Here is a 15,371-nt window from a genome sequence, read left to right as displayed (position 1 = left end):
ATCTTATCGTCCTTATATTTTTTCACCTTTTTGATGCATCGTCGTGCCTTACCTACTTCTATTCTTATCATTTATTTATTTATTTTTCTCACATATGCTATGCTTTAATTCTTTTTCCTTATCTTTCATTTCCTTATCTTGTAAAACTGTTTTAAATATTTTATTTATCTTTCTTTTTATTCATTTATTTGTGGATTGGGCTAGAATAGCTCGATCATATATTCTGCATCATTAGTATAATTACATTATTTGTGGGCAGGGAAACTTGTTTTAATCTTACAGCCACAGAATCTAAAACAGGTGGTCATAATGTTAGGGCTGATCAGTCTTGTGTCACGCACATCACCCTGATCACCAACCGTCAGACGTGATCAGCCGATCATCTGCTTTGATCCAGTAGATGATCCCTCCAAACTTCTCCAGCCTCTAAAGCCTTTGCTCAGCATCAGGCTTTTATCCCTTTAAGTGGCCTCACAGCAGCGTCCACGCCAAAACCTGGATCCCATCCACCAGCGGACCATTTGTGAGAATCAGAGGAGAGAGCCGGAGCTCATCCCCTAAAGAGCTTTATAACCTCCACCCCCCACACGCATGTACACACACACACACACACACACACACACACAAATACTCATCAGTGGAGCTGCACTGGTTGTGAAGTAAGTCAAATGGGAGTCCCAAAATGTCAGTTTACCTGTGATATGGATGGAGTCCCTCTTTAAAAAATACTGCATTGTTGTACATAAGCTGTAGAAGTCTCAGTCTGTCCAAATTCACAGATTCTCCCCATGATAAGCAGAGCAATCAACCTGGTCACAGTAGCACATTCCTAGAAAAACTCACGCGTAATTCTTAAGTTTTTTGGGTTTTTTTTTGCAAATATCAAATGTCAAATCCTGGAGGGAGTGATATCTGTGACTATTTGCTTTACTTATATATCATAAGTTACTAAACTATTGCACAACAGTGTCTAATTTGCTATTTCTCCATAAAACATAAAAATTAGGATTTAGTTTTAGTGGCATTTTTTTTAATATTTTTTTTGTTTAAAAATATATATATTTTTCTTTTTTCTTTTCTTTTCTTTTCTTTTTATTTTCTAAGTTTCTTATCTTTTTGCTACTGCTGTTTTTTTTTTCAAAAGCAATTTTTCAAAAATATTTGTATAAATATGTATTTTTTTTTTATTTTTTAAGATTTTTGACAATCACTTCATAATTCAAACATTGTTTAAGTTAAAAAAAAGTTTTTATGATTTTCCTTTCAATTTAAAATCTTAATAAAAGGAACACATACAGCTATCACACAGAGAAGGGCAAAATATAGTTTTTTGTTTTGATAATGATATTTAAATAATTTTGAAAAAACATTTTTTTTAATAACATTTTAGATTCACAATCCATAAAAAGTGGATTGTTTTCTGGTCTCACTTCAGATCAAACTGGGTCGGTCGTATGTGATGGACAACCCTGTGTGTGTGTGTGTGTGTGTGTGTGTGTGTGTGTGTGTGTGCTGGAACAGGCAATGATGCTAGACTCCAGCACAGCCATTAGCAGCTCTGCATTTGGCTGCAGCTGAGCCTCTTATTTTCCTCCTTTTTGTTGCAACGGCGCACAAATGCGGCCTGCCAGTGTTTCTACACATACGCCCTGACAATGGGAGCAATGTGTGTGTGTGTGTGTGTGTATGTGTGACGGTGATAGAGCAGCACAAAGGCTGAGCCGGTGATGCACAGTAAATTACTCTGATAATTGTGATGTAATATGAAGAGGGAAACAGATAAACTCACTCAGCACTCCTTTTAAACACACACGTGCTTGTGTGTGTGTGTGTGTGTACGATAATGAGCTATGGACATTATGCCTAATTATGTATTAGACTGTGTTGGAGGGCCCAACAAAAGCTTTTTCAAAGGGACAATTACGTTTGTTGCTTGGTTACGTCGTTAAAAATACACTGAATCGTCGGCCTGCTGTGGCCAAAACGCAACAAACCCACTTCATTAGAGGGACTTACACCTCTCTCACTCTCTCTCTATCACACACACACACACACACACACACACACACACACACACACACACACACACACACAAACTAGAGGAAGCTCGAGACTTGATGAGTGAGTGAAAACTTCTTTTTTCTGCGTATTAAAGTTCATCTGACAGAGTGTAAAACACATTTCAGCATCTTTCTTCTTTTCTATCAGGCCCTTTGTTGGTATTTCCATACTTCAATCTAACCGAGCATCCACCGCCCAGTTGGTCCCTCCATGTCCTAAACTGGTTTCTTATGATTTTTTTTCTCCCACTTTTAAAATAATTTCTTCAACCATACGTGAACCAATTTATATCAAGTCGGTAAAAATTTTCCAATTAAAATATTTTTTTCACAATTTCTTCCCAATGTTGTTGATTGTCTAAAAGCCACTTTTAACATTTTCTTTACTTTAAAAAAAATAAATAAATGATATGGCTATTGCTTTCATACGATTTGAAATTACCTTCTTTCTTTCTTTCTTTCTTTCTTTCTTTCTTTAACCATTTTTCGAAACAAATTATTTTCAAGATTTAAAAATATGCTTTTTTCTGTTTATTCTTAGAATATTTACAAGTGACCAAACATAAAAAAAAAAAAAATCCTCACGTTCATGATGTTTCCCATAAAGAGGCTGTTTTTACAACTTTAATATTTATAATAATATGTATTTCATTTAATATTACACTCAGAGTAAAAGTAGAGCTAACTTTGTGCCCCCTGCTGTGAGCACAGGCCTCTCTTTATGGGCTTCCAGCTGCTGCTTCCCATCAGATCAGGCCTTTGCTTGCTGGGTACCCAAACTTTCAGTAGTGGAGGTGAGACGCACCCGCGTGGACGAGCACATTGAGGGGACGCCATGAATGCACCAGATGGGCTTTTAAAATTCAGCAGCCATTGTGAGTCCTTGCAGGCAGAACAACAGGACATCTGTTTACCTGCTGGAGCGTCGCCGCACGCCGCGCTGCCTTTGTCCTCGCACGCCTCGCCGGGACTGTAGTGCCTCGGCTTCATCAGCAGGGACTTCCTCTTGTTAACTGGAGCGCCGTGCAGCCCATCCTGAGCACTCCTCTTCCTGGAGGTCGACCCATACGGGCTGCACATAAAGCAGAGAGTGCAAAGCTAAAGCTTTATGGCATCTTTAACCTCTGCCTCTGCTTCCTTTACAGTGACTCCTCTCTGCTCCTTCCACATCAGTTTCAGAGGAAAGTGTATTTACCATTTCATACAAATCACCATCACTGGGATGTCTCAGACCATTATTGATGTTGTTTGGAAACCTAAACGCTTTCTGTAGTCTGTGAACTTTGTTATTTTAAGTCAACCATACCAGTTTAGGATGTGTGAATGTCTGAGTTCCTTCATTTGTGGGGACTTAGTTAGTGTGTGTTTGTCTGTTTTTATTTAGATTTGGGGCCTGGGTTAAAGTGTGCTTGGGTGACTTTGTTTGTGTGTTATTGAGCAAATTATTTGTAATGTGGAGATCCATTTAGTGTGTGTTTTGTCTGATTTGTTCATATGCAGGGACTTGGTCAGTGATATACTGTGTCTGATTTTGTATGTGGGGACTGTTAGCACGAGTTTGTCCAGTATGTCTGAATATGGGGACTGTATGTACTGTATGTGCCTCTCTGACTCAGTCAGTGTGTGATTTGTTACAATGTGAGGACTTGATCAGTGTGTGCTTGTCCAGTTGTGTTTGTATGTGGGGACTGAATTAGCATATGATTCATTACGGTTATTTATGTAGACTACGTGCGTGGTACATCCTTAGTGGGGACCTCCGAGTGTGTTTACGTGTGTGTTTACCTAGGAGCGTCTGCCATGGCATCAGTTGATCCTGCCAAACAAACGATACACAGGTTAAAGGTCATGCTTCCTCCTCATCACAAATTCAGAACCGTGTGTGTGTGTGTGTGTGTGTGTACTCATCACCTGAGCTGCTGTTCAGGCTCTGATCTTCACCCTCAGAGTCCATCTGTGAATACAGACGTCAGGTCAGGACTCAAATCACACACACACATGCACGCACGCACACATTGCATACTCAGCATGAAAAAATGCCTTTCCAAACAAAAGCACAATCATTCCCGCTGGCTTTCCCACATGTTACCCTGTGCTCTAAAAGTTTCTGGATATAAATGTGTTGATGGTGTGTAATGGCAGTAAAGTGGACATGGTGTGTGTGTTTGGTCACATGGTCCCTCTCAGGCTGCCGATCCCAAACCAAACCTATTAGAGCTAATTATGGCGGCTGATGGCGGTGGCGGCCAGTGAAACCTGCGAGTCACAGAGCAGCGGCTGGTGATGTTTGGGCTGTGGGCTGTGATTGAAGCCACTGACCTGTCATACATGTGTAATGGGGGAGCAGGTGTGTCGCTGATGGACCTTAATTCCCTTTAATAAACCCTTTATGTGGCGCCCCCTTAATGTCACGCTGCGCCGTCGCAGCTCCGCCTCATAATGGCTTCATTACTTTTGATTACTGCAGAGCATCCACACAAACAAGTCCTGAAACACAGATAAGGTTTGCGCGCGCGTACGTGTGTGCGTACGTGCATGTGCTCACAAAGGGCCGAGTTTATTTCCAAAGTGAAAGTTGGACCTTTCTATGTGTAGTTTGCCTGTTCTCACTCTGCTTGCATAGGTTTGCTTCAACAGCAAAAGGGGTACAAGGTCCCCATTTTACACACACACACACACACACACACACACACACACACAGATACACAAATTAGCCAGTAAAAAGCTTGAATGTAGAAATTAGATAACATTTAACTTATTTTCATGCATTTTCACAAACATACAGAAAAATGTAAAATACTATTCAATTATTTTTGCGTGTCCTGATACCTTTTAGTTCTGCAGCTTGTGCTTGTGTGATCTAACATTAGGGCTGGGCAATTTTGTCAAAGAAAAAAATCTCAGATTTTTTAAAGAAAAATTTGAGTTTCGAGTTTCAATGCACTTAAAAATGTCAGCAGACATCAGATATATTGTCAAAAATGCAACTTTATTGCTGTGATTGTCCTCAAGAGTTAAAATGCATAGATCAATCCTAAAATAAAAAGTAAATGAGGTTCTGTCATTCAACTATTTCAAGCTTTAACCAAGGTTTAAGCAAAAGTGCAACAGCAACTTCACAGTAGCTTCAATTTTCTGATTAAGAAATCAGATAACTACATATTTTATAACATATAACATTACAATTAAAAAAATAATAAACTCTTCCCTTAGCATGTCAGCTAAGAAACATGCCTGTGGCATAAATATAGCTACTCAAAGGGTAAACACATGTAAACAAAGAGGGGGCTGGCTCACATCGCGCTACGGTAACCCACAAGGATGGAACGCCAAAAAAAAAAAAAAAAATTAAAACGTTTTTTTTTTAAACTCGAATTTGCTCCATAAAAATAGTTTTTATCTACAAATACGATAAATCGATTAAATCAATTTTTTACCCAGCCCTATCTAACATTATATATATGTTTTTTTTTTAAATTTTATTTGATTTTCAGGGAACATTTTGCAAGATTTTGCAAAAACCACATCAAACTGAGCTGTGAAATACATTGAAGGAGATTGACGCTGGTTGTCTGTACACTTCAGTCCGCGTTCCTTCACCACAATGTTTCAGTTCTACCTTTTTTGACGCTACTTTCACGCAATCTCTCTGGGAGAAATGAATTGACTGGAAAGTTTTCGGCTTGTTTGATCACTTGATGAGAAAAAGTTGGTTAAAATTGCAGCCAATGACGTGGTGAGAACATGCAAACCTAAAAAATCTCTTTTTGTGTGTGTGTTACCTGCCAAGAGTTTGCAGGTTCTCTGCAGGAGAAGATTCAGAATTCCCACCGCTGTGTTCACCGTCCACTACGTTCACTACTGTCTGATCTCAGGACACGGAGCAGTGACACATCGTCTGCAACAGAAACATTCGCACAATTCGATGAAGGGACAGTGGTTTGGTCATAGTTTTTGTTGACTACATTTTTTTAAGTGATGATAACAACACTAACACATTTTTTTTTTTTTTTATAATATATGGATATTTTTGTCAACTAATAAAAACTATTACACATTGATCACATCAACTCTCTGTTAAAACATGAATACCATCCCATATCAGGTTGATCAATGGTAATTGAATTTTTAAAAATGCATAAACAACAAAATGTCCTTTAGTGAAATAACCCTGATGACCAAATTCTCAATAAACTATGTTGCATTTTAGTCAAAAGACTAAATCAAGATGAAATATAAAAATATATAGAATATATAAATATAGATTAAAAGTAAATCAAAAGGTACTGTCACAGTAAAACAGTCAGACAAACACAATCTGAAAAGAAAGAAAACCATTCAATGAGATTGAAATATGATGATTAACTGAGAGCCTGAGCAGTACACTGACTAAAGGTCAAAGGTCGTAGTTCAGAGGTCAATTGGTTTGTAATTAATACAAATACACAGACACACACACACACACACACACACACAACATCTTATAAAGCTCTGACAGCATCTCAACCATAAACTGACTATCAAAGTGGGGGAGTGTGTGTGTGTGCGTGTGTGTGTGTGTGCGCATATGATTCAGCAGATGATGAACCAGCCCACATTGTACCAAGACTTTATTCATATGCTAATGACAGCGAGGGAACGCGCGCACACACACACACACACACACACAGCAGCAGCAGCAACTGTCAGGATTACATTATTGCTTTACTATGATTACACATGCACACATTCGCGTACACACACACACACACATACACACACGTGCACAACTACACTCACACATGTGCAAACACACACAAATAAAAAGAAAGGCGCGCACACACAGACAAACACTAAATCACATCTACACACACAAGCAAAGACACACGTAAAAAAAAAAAATACATGCGCACACACACTCTTAACCTTTCCTCAGCAGTATCACTTTGAATTATAGGAGTTCTGTACAAGGTCAATGTGTGCAAACCCCTTTATCACACACACACACACACACACACACACACACACACACACATAGTGGATTTAATTAGGGGCTGAATGATGCGCCTGCAGCGACTTTGCTCCTTATTTATTGGAGCAGCTGATGTTTGGGGTTTGATGAGACACTTCTGGAATAATTGAGTCATCACACAAAGAGGCTGAAACGTTCAGCAGCTTTTATCAGCAGCAAACAGACCTGATTACTGCCAATTACACTGTGATAGCAGGCCAGCCAAGGCTCGGCTTCAGTCTGCACACAGGAAGGCTTTTACCTTTATTTACACGCCCAGGAAATACCCCTCACACTCCTTACATTATTACTATCATTACTATATCTTTATTCTATACAATGAAATCACAGTATGATATCGTTTCTTATTTTTATGGATATTAATGATGTTTTTTGCATTTATTTAATGGTGGCCTTTGACTGACTACTATTATTGTATTATTTTATCACAATTATAAATATTACAAAGAAAACTTTCATTTTTAGGGTTTTAATTCATTTTGAAGTGAAACTGAGTATCATCAATACCAGATTATATATATATATATATATATATATATATATATATATATATATATATATACATATATATATATGTTGATAAAATACTGTACATTTTCTTATTGTTTTTTATTTAATACAATTAAATTAAAAATACATGTCAAATAATGAGGAAATTATTTTGAAGTTTTTCATTTGACTCATTTTCATATTACCATTATTTTATTTTTTTATCATATATATATATATATATATATATATATATATATATATATATATATATATACTATGTATAATTACAGGTCTTTAGGTCAGAAACATTACAACATAAAAAGGAGAGACAATTGCTCCACACTAAGGGTTGCCAGGTTTGGTGTAGTGTGATAAAAAGATGACCTTTAGGGGGCAGATTTTTGACAGTTTCTGTGTATCTGGCAACACAGAGCAGACGGCTTCATGTGTGAGATCCTATACAAACACTGACACTTTGGTGCGTGGAGGCACCAACTTCTGAGTGTGAACGAGATCAGTGATTCCCAACTGCTCCGGTTTCAGGACCCGACGTCAACTCCAAGCAGCAAGTCACGAGCCAAACTGAAGAAAGTCTTCGTCTTCAATACCAATAAATAAAAACATGGAGGAGTTTCTACCTTAAATCCTACAGATAAATCACAGCAGGAGGAGAGTTTACTCCAGACCTGACAGAAACCAATAACCGCGCTCATACCAGTTGGTGTTACAGCTCGACTGGTGATAGTGTTACCTTGTAGCTGCATTCTCACACACTGAGCATTTGTATCATTTGGTGTTGTGGTTTGATTAGTGACCATCATATCTCGTGAATGGTTCCTGAAACTTTGCACTCGTACCAGTTGGTGTTTAGACTTGTGATTATGAGATCTTTATGCTAGTAGTAGCTGCTAGTGATCATGTTATTTTGGGACTGGTTTCTGACCCTTTGATCATTGGTACCAATAGGTGTTACGGTTTGACTGCTGATCAATTCATCCTGTGACTGGTTTTGACTAACGCATCATGTGCACCAATTGGTGTTATGGTTCGACTGGTGATTATGTTATCTTGTAACTGTTTTCTGACTAATCAAGTTCTCGTACCAGTTGTTGTAAAGGCACAACTAGTGATTATGTTATCTTGTGACTGGTTTTTGGCACATTAAGCATTTTTACCAGTTAGTGTCATGGTTCAACTGGTGATCCTGTTATTTTGTGATTGTTTTCTGATTGAATTAGTCCTTGTACCAGCTGTTGTTGCAGCTCAGCTAGTGATTATGTTATTTTGTGACTGGTTTTTGGCACATTAAGCATTGGTACCAGTGAGTGTTATGGTTCGACTGGTGATCATGGTATCCTGTGATTGGCTTCTTAAACATTTTCAGGCTCAGTTGGTGTTACTGTTCCACTGGTGTTATATCATGTTATCGTGTGACTGGCTTCTGGTCTAAGTGTTATAGTTCAAATAGTAATCATGTAATGTTGTGAATGGTTTTTAATACATTGAGAAGTCGTACCAGTTTGTGTTTATAGTTTTACTGGTGTGCATGTTATCATCTTATTGTTTTTTCATTACATGGATAATTCTCAGTGTTTTTCAAAGTTACAACTTTTTATTAGCGTTCTAATTATACTTTCAAAATAAAAGTAAAAAAAAAACCAAACTATAGGCTTTTGCCATCAATTTTCAGAATAAAATCTTAAATGTTATTAAAATCACATTTTTTTCTCCATTTTCTAATTTAATAACACAACAAAACCTCAGAGAACACAAAACAACATGAGAAATACACACAAACACAAAGCCTGGATATCAGAAAAATAATTAATGTTGTCATTTTCACTCCTTTTTCACTTTTAATTTAGGAATAGGGAAAACAAAACTCCAGCTCACAGAACACAAAACAGAAAAAATGCACACAATCACTGTAAAATGTACACAAACAAACACATTTATAAATAAATAAAGGCTTATTCATGCACTGGTGTCTGTAAATTATGTAAACAATGAGTGCTGGCCTGCGAGAAACATTTTTAGAATAAAATAAATTAAATATTTTTGTTTTTCCTGTTAAGTCTGTATTTCAGAATAGAAGCTTTGGTGTACTTTTTCAGGTCTCCTATTTTATGTTTTGTAAAAATTTTAATATAAAATTTTTTTTTTTTTTTTTTTTTTTAAACATTGCAAACAAAGTATGAAGCATCAAGGAGTGAAATTGTGTATTTTCTTCGTGTTTGAGGAAGTTGTGTGTTTGCAACAGAGTGCTGGCCTTTAATGAGAGTTTGTCCTTCAGACTCTTCAGAGGAAGGAGGCCGTGCCAGCACTTTGTGAGCATCCTACCCGCACACACACACACACACACACACACACACTGGGACTCAGAGTCAACTGCCATCTGAGATGTAACAGCCTCACAGCTACCCCGACGGCCAAACGAACGTTTGTGCCTTTTGCCAGAGAGGACTTTCACAGCGTTGGCATCTTCACGGCTCCTCTAAGACACAGAGGCTGGAAATGAAAGCTCGCCGAGTTCTTCACACACAATTAGGATGCGATGGCTTCGCCGATTAGCTCCGATGGCATCACTACTGGGGAAATGTGTCACTGGAGCCCGTCTTCAAACGCTCAGATGACGACACCTTTGCAGAAGGTAAGTCCCGCCGCTTCTCATCCGCCTCCAAAGTCAGCACTCGGCCTTCCCTCTAAATTGGGTTCACCTGGAACCTGAAGACACGGTGGGCCGAGTGTGTGTCGTTTATTCTGACATCAGAGCCGACTTCTCTCTCTGACCACGCTTCTGCGGGCCAATGAAAGACGATCCACGCTTTATTTGTGATTTTCAATCCAATTAGAGACACCAGACCGAGGAGGCGGACATCATTCGGACCGCCGCGATGAAAGCAGCGACACCAAACCTTTAAACGCTGACGGAGAACAGCTTCTACGGTTCTGACCGTCTGTGTCCTCAGTGACGTACGAGAAGTTTCATCTGCATTTCTTTACCAATAGGTCCACCAAATATCAAAGCTTTAACCTTTGACCCTGCTCCACCAAAGCACAAAATCACAAAGTTACACTAAAGAATCCCCAAAAGGGCACTGAAATGCACACAATCACTACAAAGACAATAAAACACGTACACAAAATGACTAGAAAAGTACACAAAAAAAAGTCAACAAAAACACAAGCATTCAATAATACACAAAACAACCAGAAAAAATACACAGTGACTCAAAAAACACACAAAAAGCTAAAAGATTACACTAAAGAATCACCAGAAACAAACTGAACATGAAACAAAGCAACAAAACAAAATACAAAGAAATTCACAAAACAACAGTAAACAACAAAACACTCAAAAAAAGAGATCAAATAAGTATTTTTTTTCTTACAGAACTGAACAAACCAAAGGAATAAATCAACCTGATAACAAGGCCCCGCCCCTTTATCCTTTGACCCTGCTCAGCCAGCGCTGCTACGTGCTAAGCTAACCCAAAACATGAGGGACTGGTCACTAGTATGGAGTTCCTTCCCATTTTCAGAGGAAGACAAAACATTTAGCGTTCTCGTTTCCTGATTTATCCCTGACCTGGAAAGATGCCAAACATGACGTCATGTGGTCAGAATATGAAACGCCAACCGCTGCACATGGAGGAGATTTTCTTCATCTCTTCAGTCAAACAGCTGCATGTTAATGTCTCTTCATGGAGGATTTGGTTCGTGTTTGTACATTTAGTCCTTTCACGTTGTCAGGAACAGATCTATTCTTTATACCTCTATGACAGAGGGAACACTTTTCCACGCGTGTGCGTCGCTAACACTTGTCCTTTCCAATGCACGCAGTCATTGTGTAGTGGAGTGTCCACCTCTGAGCGTCGGAGCGGCTCTGAAGTGAACAGCTCGCCGGGCAGCTGTAGTTTTCCCAGGGTTAATTACTGCTCGCCGCCCGCTTTAAATGAGTCAGCTGTTCCCGTCATTAAACACACACACACACACACATGCACACACACAACTGCACACACAAACGTTGTTCAGGTTTAATGGAGAGCGATCAGAGAGTGTGAGCTCAGGAATCAGAGTCTGATCGGTCTCATCGGTGTAGCACTACAGCAGCCGACGCCTGAACAGGAGCATCCATCGCTCAACAAGAAAGAGGTAAACGTTAAAAAAAACTGTCAGTTCTGCTGCTTTCAGTCCTCCTTAAACCATTCACTGTGGATCCTATTCTTTGCACTGAGAATGTCGTCAAACGCAACATTTCAAACTGAAAAAAAATCCTTCAATTCGTGGAGATTTTACTCTATTTTATAGCAGTATTTACGTAAGATTTCAAGAATGTAGATCAATTGTGAGATATTACGCTACACTGCAGCAGTCACGCAATGATTTTGCAGACCAAATGATTTTGCAGACCTAGTCAAACTTTTAAAAGTAGGTTTAAGCTTTAGCACTGCGTTGCTGAACTATTGATTTATACGTTTTTATGTTTGTGTGCATTGTATTTCCAGGTTTGCCACTTATTGAACCAAAGCCCCTCAATGTGTTAAAAACTAGTCACAAGAAAACATGATCATGAGTTCAACCATGACACACGCTGGTATAAGCGTGCAATGTTTTAAGAAAATAGTCACAAGATAGCATGCTCACAAGTTGAACTATAACACCAGCTGGTACATAACACCGATTGGTGCAATTATTGTGTCAGAAATCAGTCACAAAATAACATTTTCACCAGTCGAAACACAACACCAATTGGAAGGCTACAAATGCTCGATGTGTCAGAAACCAATCACAGGATAACATAATTACTAGTTAAATTGTAACACTGCTGTTAGGAGCACCAAATGTGCAAGAGCCAGTCACAAGATAACAGGATGACGAGTCGAACCATAACAGCGGCTGGTATGATGGCTCCAAGTGTCAGAAACTATGTGATCAACAGTTGAACTGTAACACCAACTGTTATGAGCACTCAATATTAAAGGGCCCATGTTACGCTAAATCCACTTTTCTGTACTTTAAACATCATAAAGTGCTATATGGGCTTCATACACAGGCCCAAAGTGTTTTTTTCATTGATTCCCTCAATTGTTAGTTAGAGGGTGATTTGCTCCTTTCTTACAGCAGGGTGAGCCCAAACACATCGCTCCAATTTGATGACACGTTCCCACTTTGATGACAAACTTGACGTGGCACTGAGCTGGAGAAGCCGCACCTCCAGGAAGCTCTCTGCTGTGATTGACGTGTAAACAGACACGCTCATGAAGGTGAGCATATCAGCGTCCTTCACGCAGTGCTATGTATGGATTTTCTACAGTCTATGTATGTACCAGCGAACGCCCCGCCCCCACGCTCTGTCTCGTGTTTATAAAGCAGCATGAGCTCGGCTACTGAGTGGGTGGGAGGAGCGTGGGCCGTCCTCCGGCCCCACGTCACCGTGTGGGGAGGAGGGAGTCAGTGTCCTGTCTATAGTCTCATGAATATGCATAAGTAGGCCACAAATCAGCCTATTTGTGTAGAGTTGCTCAGAAAGTGACTTTTCAGAGGCTAAAACTCTGGAAAACAGGTGAGTTTGGGAAAATGAACCTCAAACACTATGTTTTTGGGGTTCATAGAACAAATGGAGATGGGTGAAAAATAGCATGATATGGGACCTTTAAAGTTGTGTCAGAAAACTGTCATAGGATAAAATACTCACTCGTTGAAAAGAAAGACTTGTAAGGACTAATCACCTGTTCCTGCTGACCTTCCTTACTTTTCTACTCATCATATTGTAAAGAATTCATTTCTTCAGCTCTACGGAGGAAATAAAATGTGGTGTAAGAGACTTAAAAAGCCAGAAAACTGACAACCACTAAAAAAGCTGTGTTGCCAGGTTGGTAGTGTTGTGTATAAAAAAGGACTTAAGTAAAGGATGTGTGTACTTGAGCCACTTCTGTTCAGGACCCAAAAAAGACGCTAAGTGTATTATCATGGATATGTTCTCAAATGTCATAACAAGTGAACACACACACATACAAATATGGAACCAATGGACACACAATGTTATATTAGTATCTAGAGTGATGTAGCAGAAAGTGAATACAAAGTGTGTGAGGGTCAGCATTCGGCCATTACACTAGATGCCAGAAACTGGAAACACACAACACTTTTTCCGGATTTTGTGATGAATGAGGACTTGTAAGACTTGGTCTGGGATTATTTTCAGACAGTGCACAACCTTGTACTTATTTTTTCTCTCGTGTCCTCATTTTATAGGTATGTCATCGTAAGAATGTCCTTGAATATCATGACAACAAGTAAAAACACATAATGTCCGATTTGTGGGACTTTTGAGTACCCCTGTGTAACACTGATGTTTCAGCTTTAGGTGAAATGTGAAACCAATGGACAAAATGTTCATGTATACACGACTTATATGATATGCAAGGGCCTAGAGGGACTTCACAGATAGCGTGAGGGTCCACATTCAGCTGCTGGGGACCCTAATTACATGGATTTGTGGTAAATGATGATGAATGGGGACATTTTCAGGAGTTGTGGAACACTGTCTATTCCCCGGTTTGCTCATCCTAAAGGTGTGCTATCATACAAACATCTTCAAACATCATGGAAACAAGTGCACACACACACACACACACACACACACAGACACAGAATTGAATGTGTGTAGATGTGAGGACATGTCTGATGTACAGTATGTTAGTTGAGTGATCACTAAGGGAGACGCAGTGAATGCTCAATGAAAGCAAACAACTAACCGAGTGTGTATTTGTGTGTGTGTGTGTGTGTGTGTACGTGTCTGTGACGTGGGGGGTTTAAGTGATTTTTGCTCCAGCGTGCTGAAATCCCTCGGCCTGCTGGATTACAAACTCTAGTCCTTTAACTGGTGCCAGTTTAAATCCGTGTTAACTGGGATTTATCCTGCTCTGTGGGAACAGTAAACCTCCACCGAAGACAAACACACACACGGGTAGGTAGGAAGGAGACGGGTGGGGGGGGGTGGGCGGGGGCGGAGTTTCATCGCCAAAGCGATGCCGCGTCCAGGATGGGGCGTTCCGCCGTCACCATGGCGATGAGGATGCTCTGTGGTCAAGAGTTCAATGGGGCTCGCCGAGCCAAAGATTTGAGACGACACGCTCATTGTGGCGTGCGCTGTTTGTTCAGTTGTTCAAACAAGAGTTGCACTAGGAAAACACACACACACGCACACACACACACACACAGAGCTGCAGAGGTTAGCGGCTGTTGGAGATCGGCTGCTGCCAGATGAGCAGATGGTCCATGAATATGATTATAGGCATCAATAAAAGAAGTAATCTTTAACAAAATGTAAATTTGACTGAAGGCCAATCTCTCTCTCTCTCTCTCTCTCTCTCTCACACACACACACACACACACAATGGACTTTGACACACTCAGTACACACAGATCAAAATCAATGCACACAATAAGATCCAACAGCCCCGCAAAGTAACTGGCTGCATAACGCAACAGGTCATGCTGCTTTATTTTATTTCAGGAAGCATAATCATGCTGAAAGACGAACACTGCCATCGGAAAAACTGAAAAAATTCCCTAATAGAGATTTAAAGGCACACGTACAGGTGCATACTGATAGGTTATTGAAGATTACAGACTTTACCCATTTATCTCTACAGTCGGCTTGTAGATAGCCAGACTTAGCAGCTAGCGTAGCCTCTGCTAACCAAGCTGCAGCACTGAGAGACTAACACAGTTACAGCTCTGTCCGTTTGCAAAAACGGTTTACGCCTTCTTCAACACGGTCTGAGAACCCACAAGGTTGT

At 39.7% G+C, this 15,371-nt stretch overlaps 1 protein-coding gene across 8 annotated transcripts in view; it reads right to left on the bottom strand.

Moving 5' to 3' along the window:
- The window catches only part of st18 (ST18 C2H2C-type zinc finger transcription factor), a 65,150-nt gene that overhangs the window by 37,336 nt on the left and 12,443 nt on the right, over positions 1-15,371 (bottom strand). For 7 of the 8 annotated variants that reach the window (XM_028473446.1, XM_028473451.1, XM_028473453.1 and 4 more), the window contains exons 2-5: positions 5,843-5,958; positions 3,972-4,014; positions 3,846-3,876; positions 2,975-3,132 (exon numbers count right to left, since the gene is read on the bottom strand). In XM_028473446.1, the coding sequence (XP_028329247.1) occupies positions 2,975-3,132; positions 3,846-3,876; positions 3,972-4,014 (232 nt within the window). In that variant the 5' untranslated portion in view covers positions 5,843-5,958. The remainder of the gene's footprint in view (positions 1-2,974; positions 3,133-3,845; positions 3,877-3,971; positions 4,015-5,842; positions 5,959-15,371) is intronic. The other variant, XM_028473449.1, reaches the window with a different exon arrangement.

The sequence above is a fragment of the Gouania willdenowi genome, chromosome 17 (assembly GCF_900634775.1).
Source record: "Gouania willdenowi chromosome 17, fGouWil2.1, whole genome shotgun sequence".
Lineage (NCBI taxonomy): Eukaryota > Metazoa > Chordata > Actinopteri > Blenniiformes > Gobiesocidae > Gouania > Gouania willdenowi.
Note: the sequence above shows the minus strand (reverse complement) of the source record. Positions and strands in the feature narration are given on the sequence as shown.